Here is a 14,312-nt window from a genome sequence, read left to right as displayed (position 1 = left end):
GCTTCTGCTGCTCCACGATCACAAGAGCAGGAGGCATCCACCACCACTACTACTACTAAACTTGTGGACTCTAATTCTGATTTGAAGCACTTGCAGGCCGTAGTTTTCGGACACGGAGCGCACACAGCAACTCCGATTTATGGCGTCGAGTGCTGCTTTAAAATACGATTTGTTATTTTAAGAACTTCCATAAATTAGACGCGTATAAATCTTCATAATTGCTATTAGCTCGGCCGACTAGAATATAAACGAAACTCTTATTGCCGCCGACCATATTTAAAAGAGTCGCCATTAAATTATTACCACAATTATTTCCGGCACTCGAGACAACCAGGAACTTTTCAATTACAATTATTATCAACTGGAATTTATGATTATACGAAACATTCCCTTTTTTGTTCTTCTCATTCCTTCCGTTTCCATTTATTACACATACACACAAAATGTGTAATGTGTAATAAAATACATATATATGTACACTCGGTCCTCTTTTTATGCATACTCTTTTTCTATGTGGTTTTGAAGTTATGCGGTTTTTATTTCAAGAAGCATTTTTTTAATTAACTATTTTAGGCCATTTTGACACGTTTTGACACAAATTGGCAAACCATTTCATCGAAAAAGATGATAATTCTGAACGAGCATTCAAGTGTCAACGCGAGCTTCAGAATTGCATTACTGTATATCAGGAATTGTACAAAAAAAATAGCAAAGCCATTGCAAAGTTTAATCACTGATTATATTGTCGAAGGGGAAAAATCAACATGCGAAGTTGAGACTAATTTTACTTGTGAAGAATATCTTCAGGACATAGATCTGATAGATCCGAACACTCTCATAGCGACGATAATTCTAAAGAACAAAAATGTGAAGAAAGATTAACTTTCATAAACATTTTCTGTATTTTTTTTGTAAAACTTTTCCGTATAAATTTAGAAGGAATATATTAAGATTATATTTTTCTGAAATTTAATAAACTTGTCTATGATTGTTAACGTTTTTATAAAATTATAAATAAACATTTCAGAAAGAATATAGTAAGACTAATTATTTTTTTGAAATTTAATAAACCCTTTTTTATACGATTTTCGGTATATTGCAACTCATTTATTTAGTTTTATCCGGTTTTAAAAAATTATGGAACGTGTCCTTTATTTTTATACGTGTATCTAGTCCTTTTTTGTGCGATTTATTTTTATGCGTTTTCCTGTGGAACGTATCTACCGCATAAAAGGAGAAGCAAATGTATATAAACAAAATTATGAAGCCAACAAAATAAATTTTAAATAACAGAACCATACACAGTATTAACTATTTCAGGAAAACTGGTTACTGCTGCTAACCACAAATTTAAAATTCATTTTCAAAGTTGCTTCAAGTTTCTAGTAAATATCATTTTGGAATATATGTTGCCTATGTATCTAAAGATAAGTAGCATTATATAATCTCTCATATTTTCAAGAATAAATAAATTTATTTACATTTTATAAAACATGGTCTTTGTTGCTAACCATCAGGCAAATACGGTTTTTTTTTATTTGTCGGAGTGACAAACATTTTTTCATTCTGTGTGCATAATTTTCAATAAAATACAGTACACATTGTTTTTATCCTTGAATAAAAAGTGAACTATTGAAGAATTAGAAAACATGACGATGTATATGCCATTATTCGGTATTCCAAGTGCTAACCACATCCTGGAGGATAATCAGGACATTCTATTCACATTTTCTTACCATAATTTTATTTAAACATTTATTTGTTAATAATTTTTAGAAATGAAAAATTGTAAAGTTATTTTTTTGTAATTCTGTCCTCAAAGGGTGAATCAGTAAAACACGGTGAATGCAATTTTCATATACAAGATTAATTTAGATTGGTTTAACTTAAGTTAGGATATATATGATATTAGTTTAAAAAGTAAATAATCTAAGATTTATAGTATTTTTTCTAATGTTATATTAGTATAGCTTCACTCTTCTCTTATTTGTTTAAGTTAGATTACAACTGACTGTACTTCAAAAATAATATATAACCTGAGATTAAGTTATAAAAAAGAGCTATATAGAAAACTAGCAAACATGAATTGAAAGCATATTTTCTCACGCTATTCTAGTAAAATCAATCCATTTTGAACTTTCGAGTACAATATTACCTACGGTGGCAATCGCAAGCCCGACAACCGAAATCCCGTCGTTCGAAATCCCGATAATCTAAAACTTAATAAGATTATTAATTGTTGTTATTTATTATTAATAACATAAACTAATTTTATTATAGAATATTTCTTATTCTTAAGTTTTATAATTAATAAGTCAACGAAAAAAAAAACAATAATAATTAATATTATTTATTGTTATGAAGAATAAATAACAACAATTAATAATCGGGCAAAAGAGCAATTAAAAATATTTTTTTCAGTATCCGTCGTATTAAAATATAGTAGAATAATTTAAATGTTATTGTAGAAATTATAATGATAAAACGCACTGTCGGGATTTCGATATACTCGGGATTTCGAACGTCGATCTTTCGATAATAGGTAATAGGATCTATTACCTATTATGCAAAGTTCAGAAACATCATTTTCTTTGACATTAAGTTTCTATAACATAGATGATTTTTAAGTCATATTTCTAAATATATTACTGAAGTAATTGATTATAAATAATGTTTAATGTTTAATGTTTGGATTATGTTATGTATTTATAATAATTGTATTATCAAATGAAACATTTCTGTTTTTCCATTTTTTACATTCGTTTATTATACACCACTCACGCATTATATATCATGACCCGGGGCGGATGCAAAATTTTACTAATTCATAAAATCCGATTACAATTTATACATATATATATATGCACGATAGAATTATGAAGCCAATAAAATGGATTTAAAAGAGCAAAGCCATTAACAGGACCTGCGAAAAAAAAATATATAAATAAAAAAAACAAACTGCGAATAGCAGATAGGCCGAGAGGTAACGTTTAGAGGTGGATCGATGCGTATTACTTATGTTATTAATCTGCGTTTATATCGAGTGGATTTCCATATATAAAATTTTAATCAAGTCATAACTCCTCGAAAAGTTGGCGTCCGTAAAACGCGCATTATGCGCACGGTTCCAGTAAACCCTCAACCCTGCCGCACGCTCACACACATAAGAGGGTAAAACTGGATCTCTTCTTAATCCGGCGCGATAAGCGGGGCCATTTTTCAACCTTGATTAAAACGGGGGGACGTGTCAAATTTACGTTCATTACGGGAGCCGAGTTTGGACACTTCGCTGGCTAGTTTTAAAAAGTAAGACAGCCAGTGTGCGAACTCCCTATATTAATTCCCTAATTAGTTCTGACTGCACGGAACTTTAAACTTCTTCCACTTCCTAAACTAATTACAAATATATACCTACCGCTCTCTCTTTCTCTTTCTTCTTGTTTCCTTCGTTTATTTTTATCTCTCTCTCTTTATTTAACCATCAATAAGACACATTTCGAAATTTGTATAATTCATCAAGATTGAAAATTATATTTTGCATTTTTTTATTATGATTACAGCCGCCAGCAAGATGTGTGTTTTGTAATAATTAGATGTATTTATCAGTAAAAATAACAACAGAAAAACAATATAGATTAAAGATATTTAACATAATTATATCAAAATTTAGAAACGATTCACTAAATCTAAAAGTCTACTAATATATCTATATTAGATATTGAAGATTCGGTCAATACAAAACAACAACATTTCCATACATCCACATTTTATTTTGAAGAAAACTAGGAAAGTCCCAATAATTCAAACAGGATTACTCCTTGTGTATCCCTGCAAATTGATCACATTATCCTTTCGTTCATTTGCTTTTTTTTTTCTCTCGTTTGTCTGTGTCAACTCGTCCTTCCCTTTTTGGACACGAGCCGGCCAGATTTCACGAGCGTTTTTTTTTAAAGTAAATTTATTCTCTCTCCCTTCTCATATTCTCATGGGAATACGAACTTTCTCTAACAAGTTACTTGTCCGTTCATGTACTTCAGTCCGGATCATTTTCTACGTGGAACGTGTAAAATTAGTGCTAGCTGTTGCTGTATCTATTCCTTATTTTATTTGTATTATTATGGCCCAATTTCTATTTACATTTCCGATTTAATTATTTGACTTTTTTTTAGTAAATCCTTAAGAGGATTAAAGTCATTGAAAATCGCCTTCATGGAGGACAATTACTAATTAGATAACTTCGTATTGATAGTGTCAAGATATAATTAACTGTGTAATTAGGAGCATTGGTAATTAGTGCAGCGTAACCGAAGGGATGATAAAACTTTAATGAAATTATATAGATGTGTGTGTTTAGTTGCTTTCGGTCGTAATAACATTTGTTATTCGTGCTCACATTTGCACACTACATACAGTTTTAAGCGAAGTGCAAATATATTCGGTATGCAGTAATGCGACATAAACATTACCTACGCCCCGGCTCGGTGATATATAATATCGCCACGAAAATAATAAAAACGCAGCGTTGATGATAATATCCATCGTAAAGATGATAAAACGGTGCCATTTATACCCTTACTCCTCTCTCTCTTGCTCATTCACCCTCTCTCGCACATACAGACACACTTTCCATCTCCTCTGGAGTGTTTCTGTTATGTGTGCGTATTTGTATACAGTTTTGTATGCGGAAGTTATATGGAGATATAAATCTGTTATATCATGACCACACCATTACTCCGAATCCTCTTTCTTCAGTCGACCGTGCTGGGAAGCCTCCTTCGATATTACTTTTTTTTATATAAATAAATATACATTTTTTTTAACATAAAGTAAATGAATAGAGTTGAAATGAAAATCAACGTTGTTTTATTATATTTTTTTGCATTTTATGCCTATCTGCATACATATGATATTATAAAAGAAGCGTTACCTTTTTTAGTTTTAAATAACTTTTAGATGAAACAATATAGATTTATATTTTTTTAATATAAATTTCGTAGTGATTGTAAGAAAATCTAATATCAATATTGGCCGTATGTGCAGAAAGTCGTTGGATGAAAGAATGGTTGGGGGTTGGATTGTATTGATTGGACCCAGAGTCCCTGAGCAATAGCGCTCCGCCAGTGATAATGAAATCCCTTTCTGAAAATTTATTTATTTAATTTCAGCTCTGTATTCGTCTCACGAGGACGGAGACGGACTCGGAACTGGGACGTCCAAGTTGCAATTTACCTTATCCCGAGGTGATTTGGCAGCGAAATTCGAATGCAAGGTGGAAAGCGAAGCCCTGGAGGAACCGATCATCACATGGTTGAGGGCCGACGTCCACGGTACGTTACATACAAATGCAATTCCACGTCCCCATAATGTACATATTATTAACACGTCTCCTTCGCGCAGTTAAACCGACGAAGATGGAGCTGATCGGACCGAAGAATCAGGTGGATCAGGGCAGCATCGTGTCTCTGGTTTGCAACGTCTTCGGGGCACGACCTCCGGCCGAAATAAAATGGTTCAACAATTCGGAGCCGATGGGCGAGTCACTGGTCGAGCAGAATCACCTGAAAACGGTAAGAGGAGAGATGCTCGCTTTTCTACCTTCTCGACCCTTTGCAGTGGGTATTTATTCCCTTCTCGACAGTCGGAAGGAGGGCGAGAGAAATAAAGAAAGTATGCTTTAGCCACGGGCCACTTGTGTGTCCAGAATATTAGGTGGGCCCGGATGCACATAATCCCTTAGCCCTGTAGCTTCTAAACTCGAAATGCGATGTATCTTATATATCTATATATAAACACACATACACAGAGAAAAAGACGAGGGTTGGGGCGGAGTAGTTGTCTACTCTTTTCATTTCGCCTCCGGCAAACCTGGCTTTTATTACACCGAAGAATAACACAATTCACTTTATTAAAGTTAATTCCATTCCTACATGTTTAAGATGCGACCTCCATCCTTTCCTGCTTCCACACGCTAATGACGGGTGCATTTCCGTTCAAGATGCGATTATCCTCTCATACATTTTGGCTGCATTTAAATGCCGTTAATTGAAGCTTCTCATATCAAAATCCGTTCAATCCGTAAAGTGGTTCATTCACTTAACAGTTTATCTGTCAATTAACTTAATTCCATTCCTATCACAGAATCACATATTGTTGACAGATCATCATCAAGATTTGTTTGCAGTTCTCATCTCAAATTATATTTTATTAACATAGAAAACATTTGCAACAACTTTTCAGTTAATTGAATTTCACTTTATTTTCATTATTGATTGAAATAAATTTGCGATTAATTATAAATGATTATATAAATACACTGTTTATTTATAAAACAAATCCACTTTTAAACAACACGAAAACTTGTATTCATGCGAACTTCTCTTAAATCGATTTAATAAGCTTTACAACTTAGCTCGATCCTCCTTACATAACTAATTTTGCTTACATGAGGCTACGCTAAACCCCAATGCCATATAATCCAATATAGATACTTAAAACGCTATTTAATGATACTTCTGCAAATTGGAATTTGCAAAATTAGATTGCCCCCCTATCAATTCTAATTAATTTTCGAGTACCGTGGGAATTCGACGAACTGCGATTTTGTGTTTTTCTTCATCATTATTGTGTCTTCCATTTGAATTCGTCGACGCGTTTTATTCTTTATTGCTTCGTAGTCACGAACGCGTTAATAACTCCATAATAAACGGTAGAAACATGAATTTCGTTATATTTCATTATATATTTTGTATATACAGTGAAACCTCGCTTAACGAGTTTAATACGTTCAATACGTCATATTCAACAATACAGATAATAATATGTTGAGTCATTCTTCTTACAATTCATTTTGATCGTTAAACGAGGTTCCACTGTATGTGCAAAACTGAATAAATTGTAATTAAAACATAATTTAATTATATCAGTCTGATTCATTAGTAATTAATTATCATTATCCTAAATGTGTACATATATCAATAAATATATATTCTTTTTTACGCACGCCTACTAATGATAAACAGCCTTTTGTGACAAAAGTTTTACAAAATGTAAGTAAGAAATATTTACTATATCTTTAATAGATTTGCGTATTGTGAATTGTAAATGATTCGATTCGAGGAAATTCCTGGGATTGCATGTAATTTTTAAAACGTTATGTTGTTTTCCGTATGTCCATGAACAGACCGATGACACTTACACGACCCAGAGCATATTGAAGTTCAGAGCGAGTCGCTACGAGAATGGCAACGCTTTCCACTGTTATGCCGAGAATGCGGTAATACGAAGTCAGAAGGAGACATCCCTGCACGAGCTAACATTAGTCGAAGTTTACTGTAAGTCGAAATGCATTTCAAATTCTGAGCCCGCTCTAAACTGAGGACTGTTTCCTTTATTTTCTTTTTTTTTGGGTCGCAGATCCTCCGGTCGTTACGGTTTCACCAGAAAAGATTGTGACGAACGAAACGGCCGACATCCTCCTGCTCTGCTCATACGTATCCAATCCGATGAAATTAGATGGAGTAGTTTGGTGAGTCACATTTTATATTCAGATCCGTCGAATTGAAGGATAACCGCTTTTATTCTCTTTGTCCTTCTCCTTTTACTTAATCATCATCTGCATTTAGGGCGAAGAACGGCAAGAACATTACGCTGAACCAGGATAAGTACGATGGAGGAACCATCGAGAATCCGCCGCTTATTATAAAGAACGTGTCCAGGGAGGATATGGGAGAATATACGTGCACTTGCAAGAACGTCGTCGGTTCCGAGGAATCCGGACAATCACTTTACCTCGATGTAGAATGTATGTAGATCTTAAGCATTTTGCAACTATATTAATCATTTGGATTTTCTCTGAAATTTGTTACTCTATAAGAGAAAATTACTTCTCTAGCAATAGTATCTTACACCCAAAGTCATATTATATAAACTGGATGTTTAATTATGCTTTGCAGATCCACCTAGCGTTGAGGTGATCATCACACCTTCGAACCCCGTGAAAGAAAGAGATCAGAGTGATGTGACCGTTGAATGCGAGGTGATCTCCGGTAATCCATCCAACCTGACAAGTGTTCGTTGGTACTTGGGTACGGATATGCTGATGCAACTTCCATATTGCAATTACACGTACAACGAGAACGGAGAGCCGATCGGAAACGGCGGCAAATTCTGCGACGTGAACGCAACTGTCTTGAGCTTGGAGAATGTAGCGCAAAGCATGGCCGGCAATTACACATGTCAAGGGATGAACGTAGCTGGCTGGGGTCCTGAATCCGAACCATCCGAGTTGATCGTCTATTATCCACCGTCGCCTGCCAAGCTGCGATTCATGCCCTCGAAAGTTATTAAAACTGCCGCAGTAACTCTCGAATGTTCCGTGGATAGTCCTGGAAGACCTGAGAATATCACTTACCTCTGGTACAGAGGCACTTACCAGGTGCCCGACATCACCACGCCAAATTGGACCATCACTCCGGTGCTCCTCGAAACCAAAAGCAATTTCACCTGCGCCGCAATCAACGAAGGCGGACAAAGCGAAAACGCCACAGTTTACATCGATGTTTCCGGTAGAACATCTTCACATAAAATACTTTGATTTTTAGTTACTACTTTCTTTTCCTCTTTGCTGCAGCTCCGCCCGCTTTCATCCAGAATTTGATTCCGTACCAAGGGGTGCTCATGAATCTCAAGAACATCTCTCTCACCTGTCGCGTCGAATGCTCCCCTCTTTGTGGAATCACCTGGTTCAAGGATGGTCACAAGTTGAATCTTCATAACAATCCACTGTACTACGAGACGAAAGCCAACTTCCCTCCAGATCTAAGGAAAAACGATTTTGAATCCGTTGAGTCAACATTGGTAAATATTAAAATTGAAAAAAAAAATGCAAAATTTGAAAACGATATGAATATTTTATAATTGTTTTTTTTTTAAGATATGGAATATGACCGCATGGCCTGGAGAGATGTTGGATAGAACAGCTCCTAACTCCAACTACACGTGCCAGAGTACACCGAACGGTATTGGACCTGGCGTGAATTCAACGATAGAAATCGCAGTTGATTGTTAGATATTCAAGCATCATCGAAATATGTACCATAATAATAATAATTTTCAATGTTTAGATCCGCCAGAAAACTTGACCGTCTCCAGCAAAGTTGTTTCCGTCATCGAGAACCACAAGCCCGACAAAGTGGTTTGTCAAGGTAAAGGTCATCCTACCCTGAACTACCTTTGGCGCAGAGATGGCACTACCGAACCCCTCTCCAAGACCAACATCTTGAACTTGGGCATAGTGCCAAGATCCGCTTCCGGCAAATACATCTGCGAAGCAAACAACAAGTACGGAACGGAAACTACAAACGTATACTTGAACGTTCAATGTAAGTTTATCAACTTCCCTAAAAAAAAGGAAAATATATATATATACAATTGTTCATTTCAGACGCACCGAGCTGTACGATCGAAACTGTTGAATACGATGGCGTGTCAACTTTGGAGTGCACTGCTCACGCCAATCCCCAAGATGTTACGTTCACGTGGAAGATCAAGGGCGACAACGATACATTGGAAGGGTCTTTGATGAGCCAGAAAGGCGTTAAAGGTTACCTGAAACTAGACCCCAACGTGGAATCTTTCAGAACTTACCAATGCTTCGTCAATAACTCCGTCGGAATAAGCGCCCCCTGCGAGAGGGACGTTACCGGTAAGTAGTTTAGAATTTAGCTATAGGCCCCTTATTCCTGATCTGTATAATTAAATGTTTTTTAACGTAGCTTACCAGGAGCAAAGTAGTCAAATTGGAGTACCAGGTAACGGAAATCATCAAAAAAGCGAGCAGCTGAATATATTTAAATCTCTTATTTACGCATGTTTTTATTTTATTTGTATCTACACGCGCGATCTTTTCTCCTGGAGATTATCTAGATCCATGCACCCTCTTGTCTTCTACATATTTCAGTTACCGATACACCCTATTTCTTATTTATTTTTTGTTTTCATTCACCGTTCTCTATTTTCCCCCATACGTTGAATTGTTTAAATCAATACTTTACTTTTATCGTTCAAGGTGTCGCTCCTTGGTGGAGGCAGCTGATCAACGAGAACCTGCTCATCCTGATCGCAATCATCGTAGGAATCATCGTCTTCGTTATCATCGTATGTATAATCATCATACTGGTCTGCAAGAGGAAACGCGCCAACAACAAATGTAAGTACACGATTAAGTGAAGTTAGGTGTGCATTGAGTGTGATACTAATGAATTTGCTTGACGATTTCCCTTTTTTGGCTTATGCAGACACTAATGCGGTCGAGATGGAAGAACGCGAAAAGTAAGTTTCACACGATTTCATTATTCATTATAAAAGCAATCGCTTCTGTGGTATAAGGTTATCGTTGTTTGTTTGTTCGTTTTATCATCGTATTACGTGGGTCTATTGTATCTGTATTTGATTTCTGCTTTAGGGCGTTGGTGATTTGCTATGAATACAAGATATATAATGCTGTGCAATAAAAACTGTGATATACATCTTAACGATTTGGTTTTATTCATTTTTGTTTTGGGTTTATTTTGGTCGCTCTGTTGTTGTTGATGTTGTTATTATTACTGCTGTTTGACGGCTTTTGTTCTTCCGTGTTTAGTTGCTTCTTACTTTATTTCTTTTCATACAACAAAAAAAAATATGTATTATACGAATGTGTATGTTTGAGTGCAGCAATTTTTTAATTTTCTTAAGGTAAGCTTTAGTAAACTAATCGCATACAAATATTCAATCCAGCAAGAGTATATTACTTATTGAATCATCTGTAATAGTTTAATTAATATCAAATTAACTGATCACGACTATAGGATTCAATTGGTAATACACAATAAAGTATCATGCACATTTTATGACTGTAAGTACATAGCCATACTAATTACATTTAGTTTAACCTGGTTGTGGTTATAGTGGTAGTCGTTTTATTTTCTTTATTTTTATTGTATCTTTTTTTTTTAATATCACATGTTAGTATTGCACATAGATCTATCTATTAACTAAGGGCATTTCAGAACATTCTTAGGCAATCTTTATTTTGTAACAAAAATTGGTTACAAATTTAATAACTTTTTTTTAAATTTATAATCTCAAAATTTAATTTTGCATTAAATTGAGTAAAATTTCTATCGTTTTGCACTGATGTAAAGAGCAACGGCATATAGAATGTATAAAGTAAAATAGAAAGTATTATAAAATAGTTGTAACAATTTCCAGAAATAATATTTAGTTTTCACCAATCAGAATAGCTTCATTTGTCTTAATAAAGCATTAAGTTAATCAATTAAATTATTGCAATTATAAATAATTAATTCGTTAATTAGATGGATATTATAAGATTTAAAGTAATAGTCTTGAATACATTTTCAGGTTTTAAATTATAAAATGTAATAAAAATAATTAATTGGAATTACAAAGAAAATTAATTGTTCTTGACTTACTTTTGAGATATTTGCAATAAGGATTTAAATTATGAAATATTATATTAAAAATTATTAATAATTTGCCTAAGAATTATAAGTGTAGTTAATGAATATAATAATCGTTTGGTATTTTTGAGCAGTTATTATTAAAAATAATAATAATAAATACTAACACAGTGCTGAAATGACTCCGTAGGTTCCTGTGCACTCAAAGTCCCGACGTGTTGGGACTTCCTCTCGTGCCTTGTGGTAGAGTAACGTATTTGGGTCATCCAGGTATACAAGAAAAATACTAAAAAACCTATTTCGCATGCAGTTTCAACATAGAACTATTAGTCTATTTACATTATTTATAATATTTTGCATAAGTTGTATAAAACTTATTTTCTCCCCTTACGTATATATTTATATATAATTTGACCTTATTTGTTTATTTTGTTTGTTTTTTTTTTTCTCGCTTTTTGTCTAAACCTTACGCTACTTGCTACGCCGTTTCGCCTCTGGCATAAACGTAGTCCTGACGGCCAATCTCCGGATACATCCGCAACGAAATGGCCCCTAAAGCCCGGCGTTTTGCTGCACGTCAATAAAATGCATAACTTCAATATGGGTCAATTAAAGACGGTCTCGTTGGGTTACAAGACGACATCCGTTGTCTCCATGGGGAACAGAACGCCTCTGTACAAGCGGAGCAAGAATAAAGTTTATGCCAGATTGGAACGGTTCAAGGAATTGCTAGGATTCGGGGATCGGGATTCCTCATTGCCGTTCGGCGTGTACAGGGGATCAGCCGGAGGTAAAATTTATATAGTTCACGCCAAATATTTCACACCACCTTAGATTGGGTGTGATGTTTCTTCGATTCCATCAACGGAAAGAAGACACCTTTTTCAGTAAACTAATTTTATTTCGTCCGCCCCCCCCCCAAGTTTTGCATGCTGTTTTTGTTTGTTTTTGTCACTTAGCTTGTTTTATATTTTATGTTGCATGGATTTAGTTGTGACGTTTAAAAAGTTCAAAGACACTGCGAGTCCGAGCGAATCAGGTGCTACCATGGTTTCGCGGAAAAGAAAGAAACCTGGCGATGGTACGTATACCTTTTTTTGCGTGCATCTTATCCAACTTTATATTCATTTAGTAAACACTTGATACTACTCTATTATCGTATGTTTGAGTTACAACTAGTCAGTATAAATTGTATATAATTGTTCATCAAGTGTTAAGCATTTTCATAACGTTTTGTGTCATCTGTTTCAGCACCAAACCCGTCCTCTATAGCAGATAAGGGGGGCTTGGGGGCTGCTCCACCGGGTGGAGGTTTAGCAGACCCCCTTACTGATCCAGATAAAGGTTTCTACGAAAATCTTCCCTTCCATGGTATGCAGAACCCACCAAACAAGGTACGCAATTTCAACTAAACCAAATCGCATGCTCGTTTTCGTTTTTTTTTTGTTTTTTCGTTTTCGTTTTCACTTTATTATTTCGCAGCCAATTTCTGTAATTTCGCCAATAGTTCAGGACGGTCCTAGCTCGCTTCAATACCAACGAAATCCCTCGAACTCAGCCACTACGGCTAGAATCCACCGTAACAAATCGTTCCACGGATTCGAGAATTACGGAGTGCAACCTCAAGTCTTCTACCCGTCCTATCCCAATCTGCAATTTATCCCATCCATATTCTATAATCTGCCTCGTAACTTTAACCAGCACACGGGAAGCTACACCGTCGGATCCATCCGCACCAATCCTCAGTTCAGCTACTGTAACCGAGTGCAGAGTTTCGGGAATCTTCCGTTTTACGCTAATCCCTTCATGATCACTAATCCTTACAATCAGCGAGTCGTGGGCCGCAGCGAGCACAGACTCGACGTAAGGCGCACAGCATCCGGCATCAATCTCTCCGCTCCCGAGCAAACACAAAGCACTCGAAATTCCATAAAGACCAAACCCAAACAATGCAAATCATCCAGCAAACGCTTCAACTCTTTGGATTTAAAGAAGCACAAATGTTACTCCCCGACTTTTTATTCCATGAGGTGCAAGAAACACGCCAAGAAACGCTCAATCATCTACGCCGTGCCGAAACACAAGCTTCAACCCGAATATCAAGACCTCTCAGATAGCATTCAATTTTTAGAAGAGAATCATAAAAATGCAATTAACGATACTCCGAAGCCCGCCCCGAGGTGTTCCAAGCACAACAAACAAGAAACCATCTACGCCAACGTATCTAAATCAATCAGTAACAATTCACAAGACCTCAATGAATCGAATAACAGTTGGGAAAATGCCGACCCCGAAATATCCACTACCCAAGTTTTAGTCCACGATAGCAGCGTTGCTCCAAATTTATCTGAAGTGAAAAATTGTGATCAGAAACCTAAAGCTATTTGTCGCCACGAGAAAAGCAAAGAAATCACAGCTTCCTTAAATGGAAGTTCCACTGATTTCAAATCGCTCAAGATAACCAAAGTTACTCCCATGCAGAAAGTTAGTCCGAACTGCATAAAACCAAAGACTGAAAGCCCCAAGGGCGCTTTACACATGCAGCTGCAAGCCAAAATGTTGGCCTCGGCTCGAAAGACCTTGAACAGCTCACCTCTAATGCTCAACAGCACAACGCTCATCCAAAAGGCCTTAAGCCAAACCTCTCTTAACCAAAGCAATACTTCGCTCGATAAAATCCCGTCCAGTCCGCAAACCAAACAACCCAACGAATCCGAAACCAAAGACCCGGAAAAACCGCTCAAGGATGTCCCCGAAATGCCGCTGCTGGAAACGCAAAAATGGAACACTCATAACACCACTAACAATAACAAAAAGGTTTGTTCGTTTTGCTTTTGATTATTTTTATTA

At 35.8% G+C, this 14,312-nt stretch overlaps 1 protein-coding gene across 1 annotated transcript in view; it reads left to right on the top strand.

Moving 5' to 3' along the window:
* The window catches only part of LOC108557968, a 48,932-nt gene that overhangs the window by 32,630 nt on the left and 1,990 nt on the right, over positions 1-14,312 (top strand). The window contains 18 exon segments of the mRNA XM_017914717.1: positions 5,166-5,327; positions 5,398-5,567; positions 7,020-7,046; positions 7,181-7,331; positions 7,414-7,525; positions 7,623-7,801; positions 7,953-8,564; positions 8,630-8,856; positions 8,933-9,062; positions 9,123-9,380; positions 9,443-9,703; positions 9,774-9,809; positions 10,067-10,207; positions 10,296-10,329; positions 11,972-12,252; positions 12,454-12,543; positions 12,714-12,858; positions 12,860-14,283. Coding sequence (XP_017770206.1) covers positions 5,166-5,327; positions 5,398-5,567; positions 7,020-7,046; positions 7,181-7,331; positions 7,414-7,525; positions 7,623-7,801; positions 7,953-8,564; positions 8,630-8,856; positions 8,933-9,062; positions 9,123-9,380; positions 9,443-9,703; positions 9,774-9,809; positions 10,067-10,207; positions 10,296-10,329; positions 11,972-12,252; positions 12,454-12,543; positions 12,714-12,858; positions 12,860-14,283 — 4,440 coding nt within the window.

This window comes from Nicrophorus vespilloides, unplaced genomic scaffold (genome assembly GCF_001412225.1).
Source record: "Nicrophorus vespilloides isolate i.1.1-1 unplaced genomic scaffold, Nicve_v1.0, whole genome shotgun sequence".
NCBI lineage: Eukaryota > Metazoa > Arthropoda > Insecta > Coleoptera > Silphidae > Nicrophorus > Nicrophorus vespilloides.
Note: the sequence above shows the minus strand (reverse complement) of the source record. Positions and strands in the feature narration are given on the sequence as shown.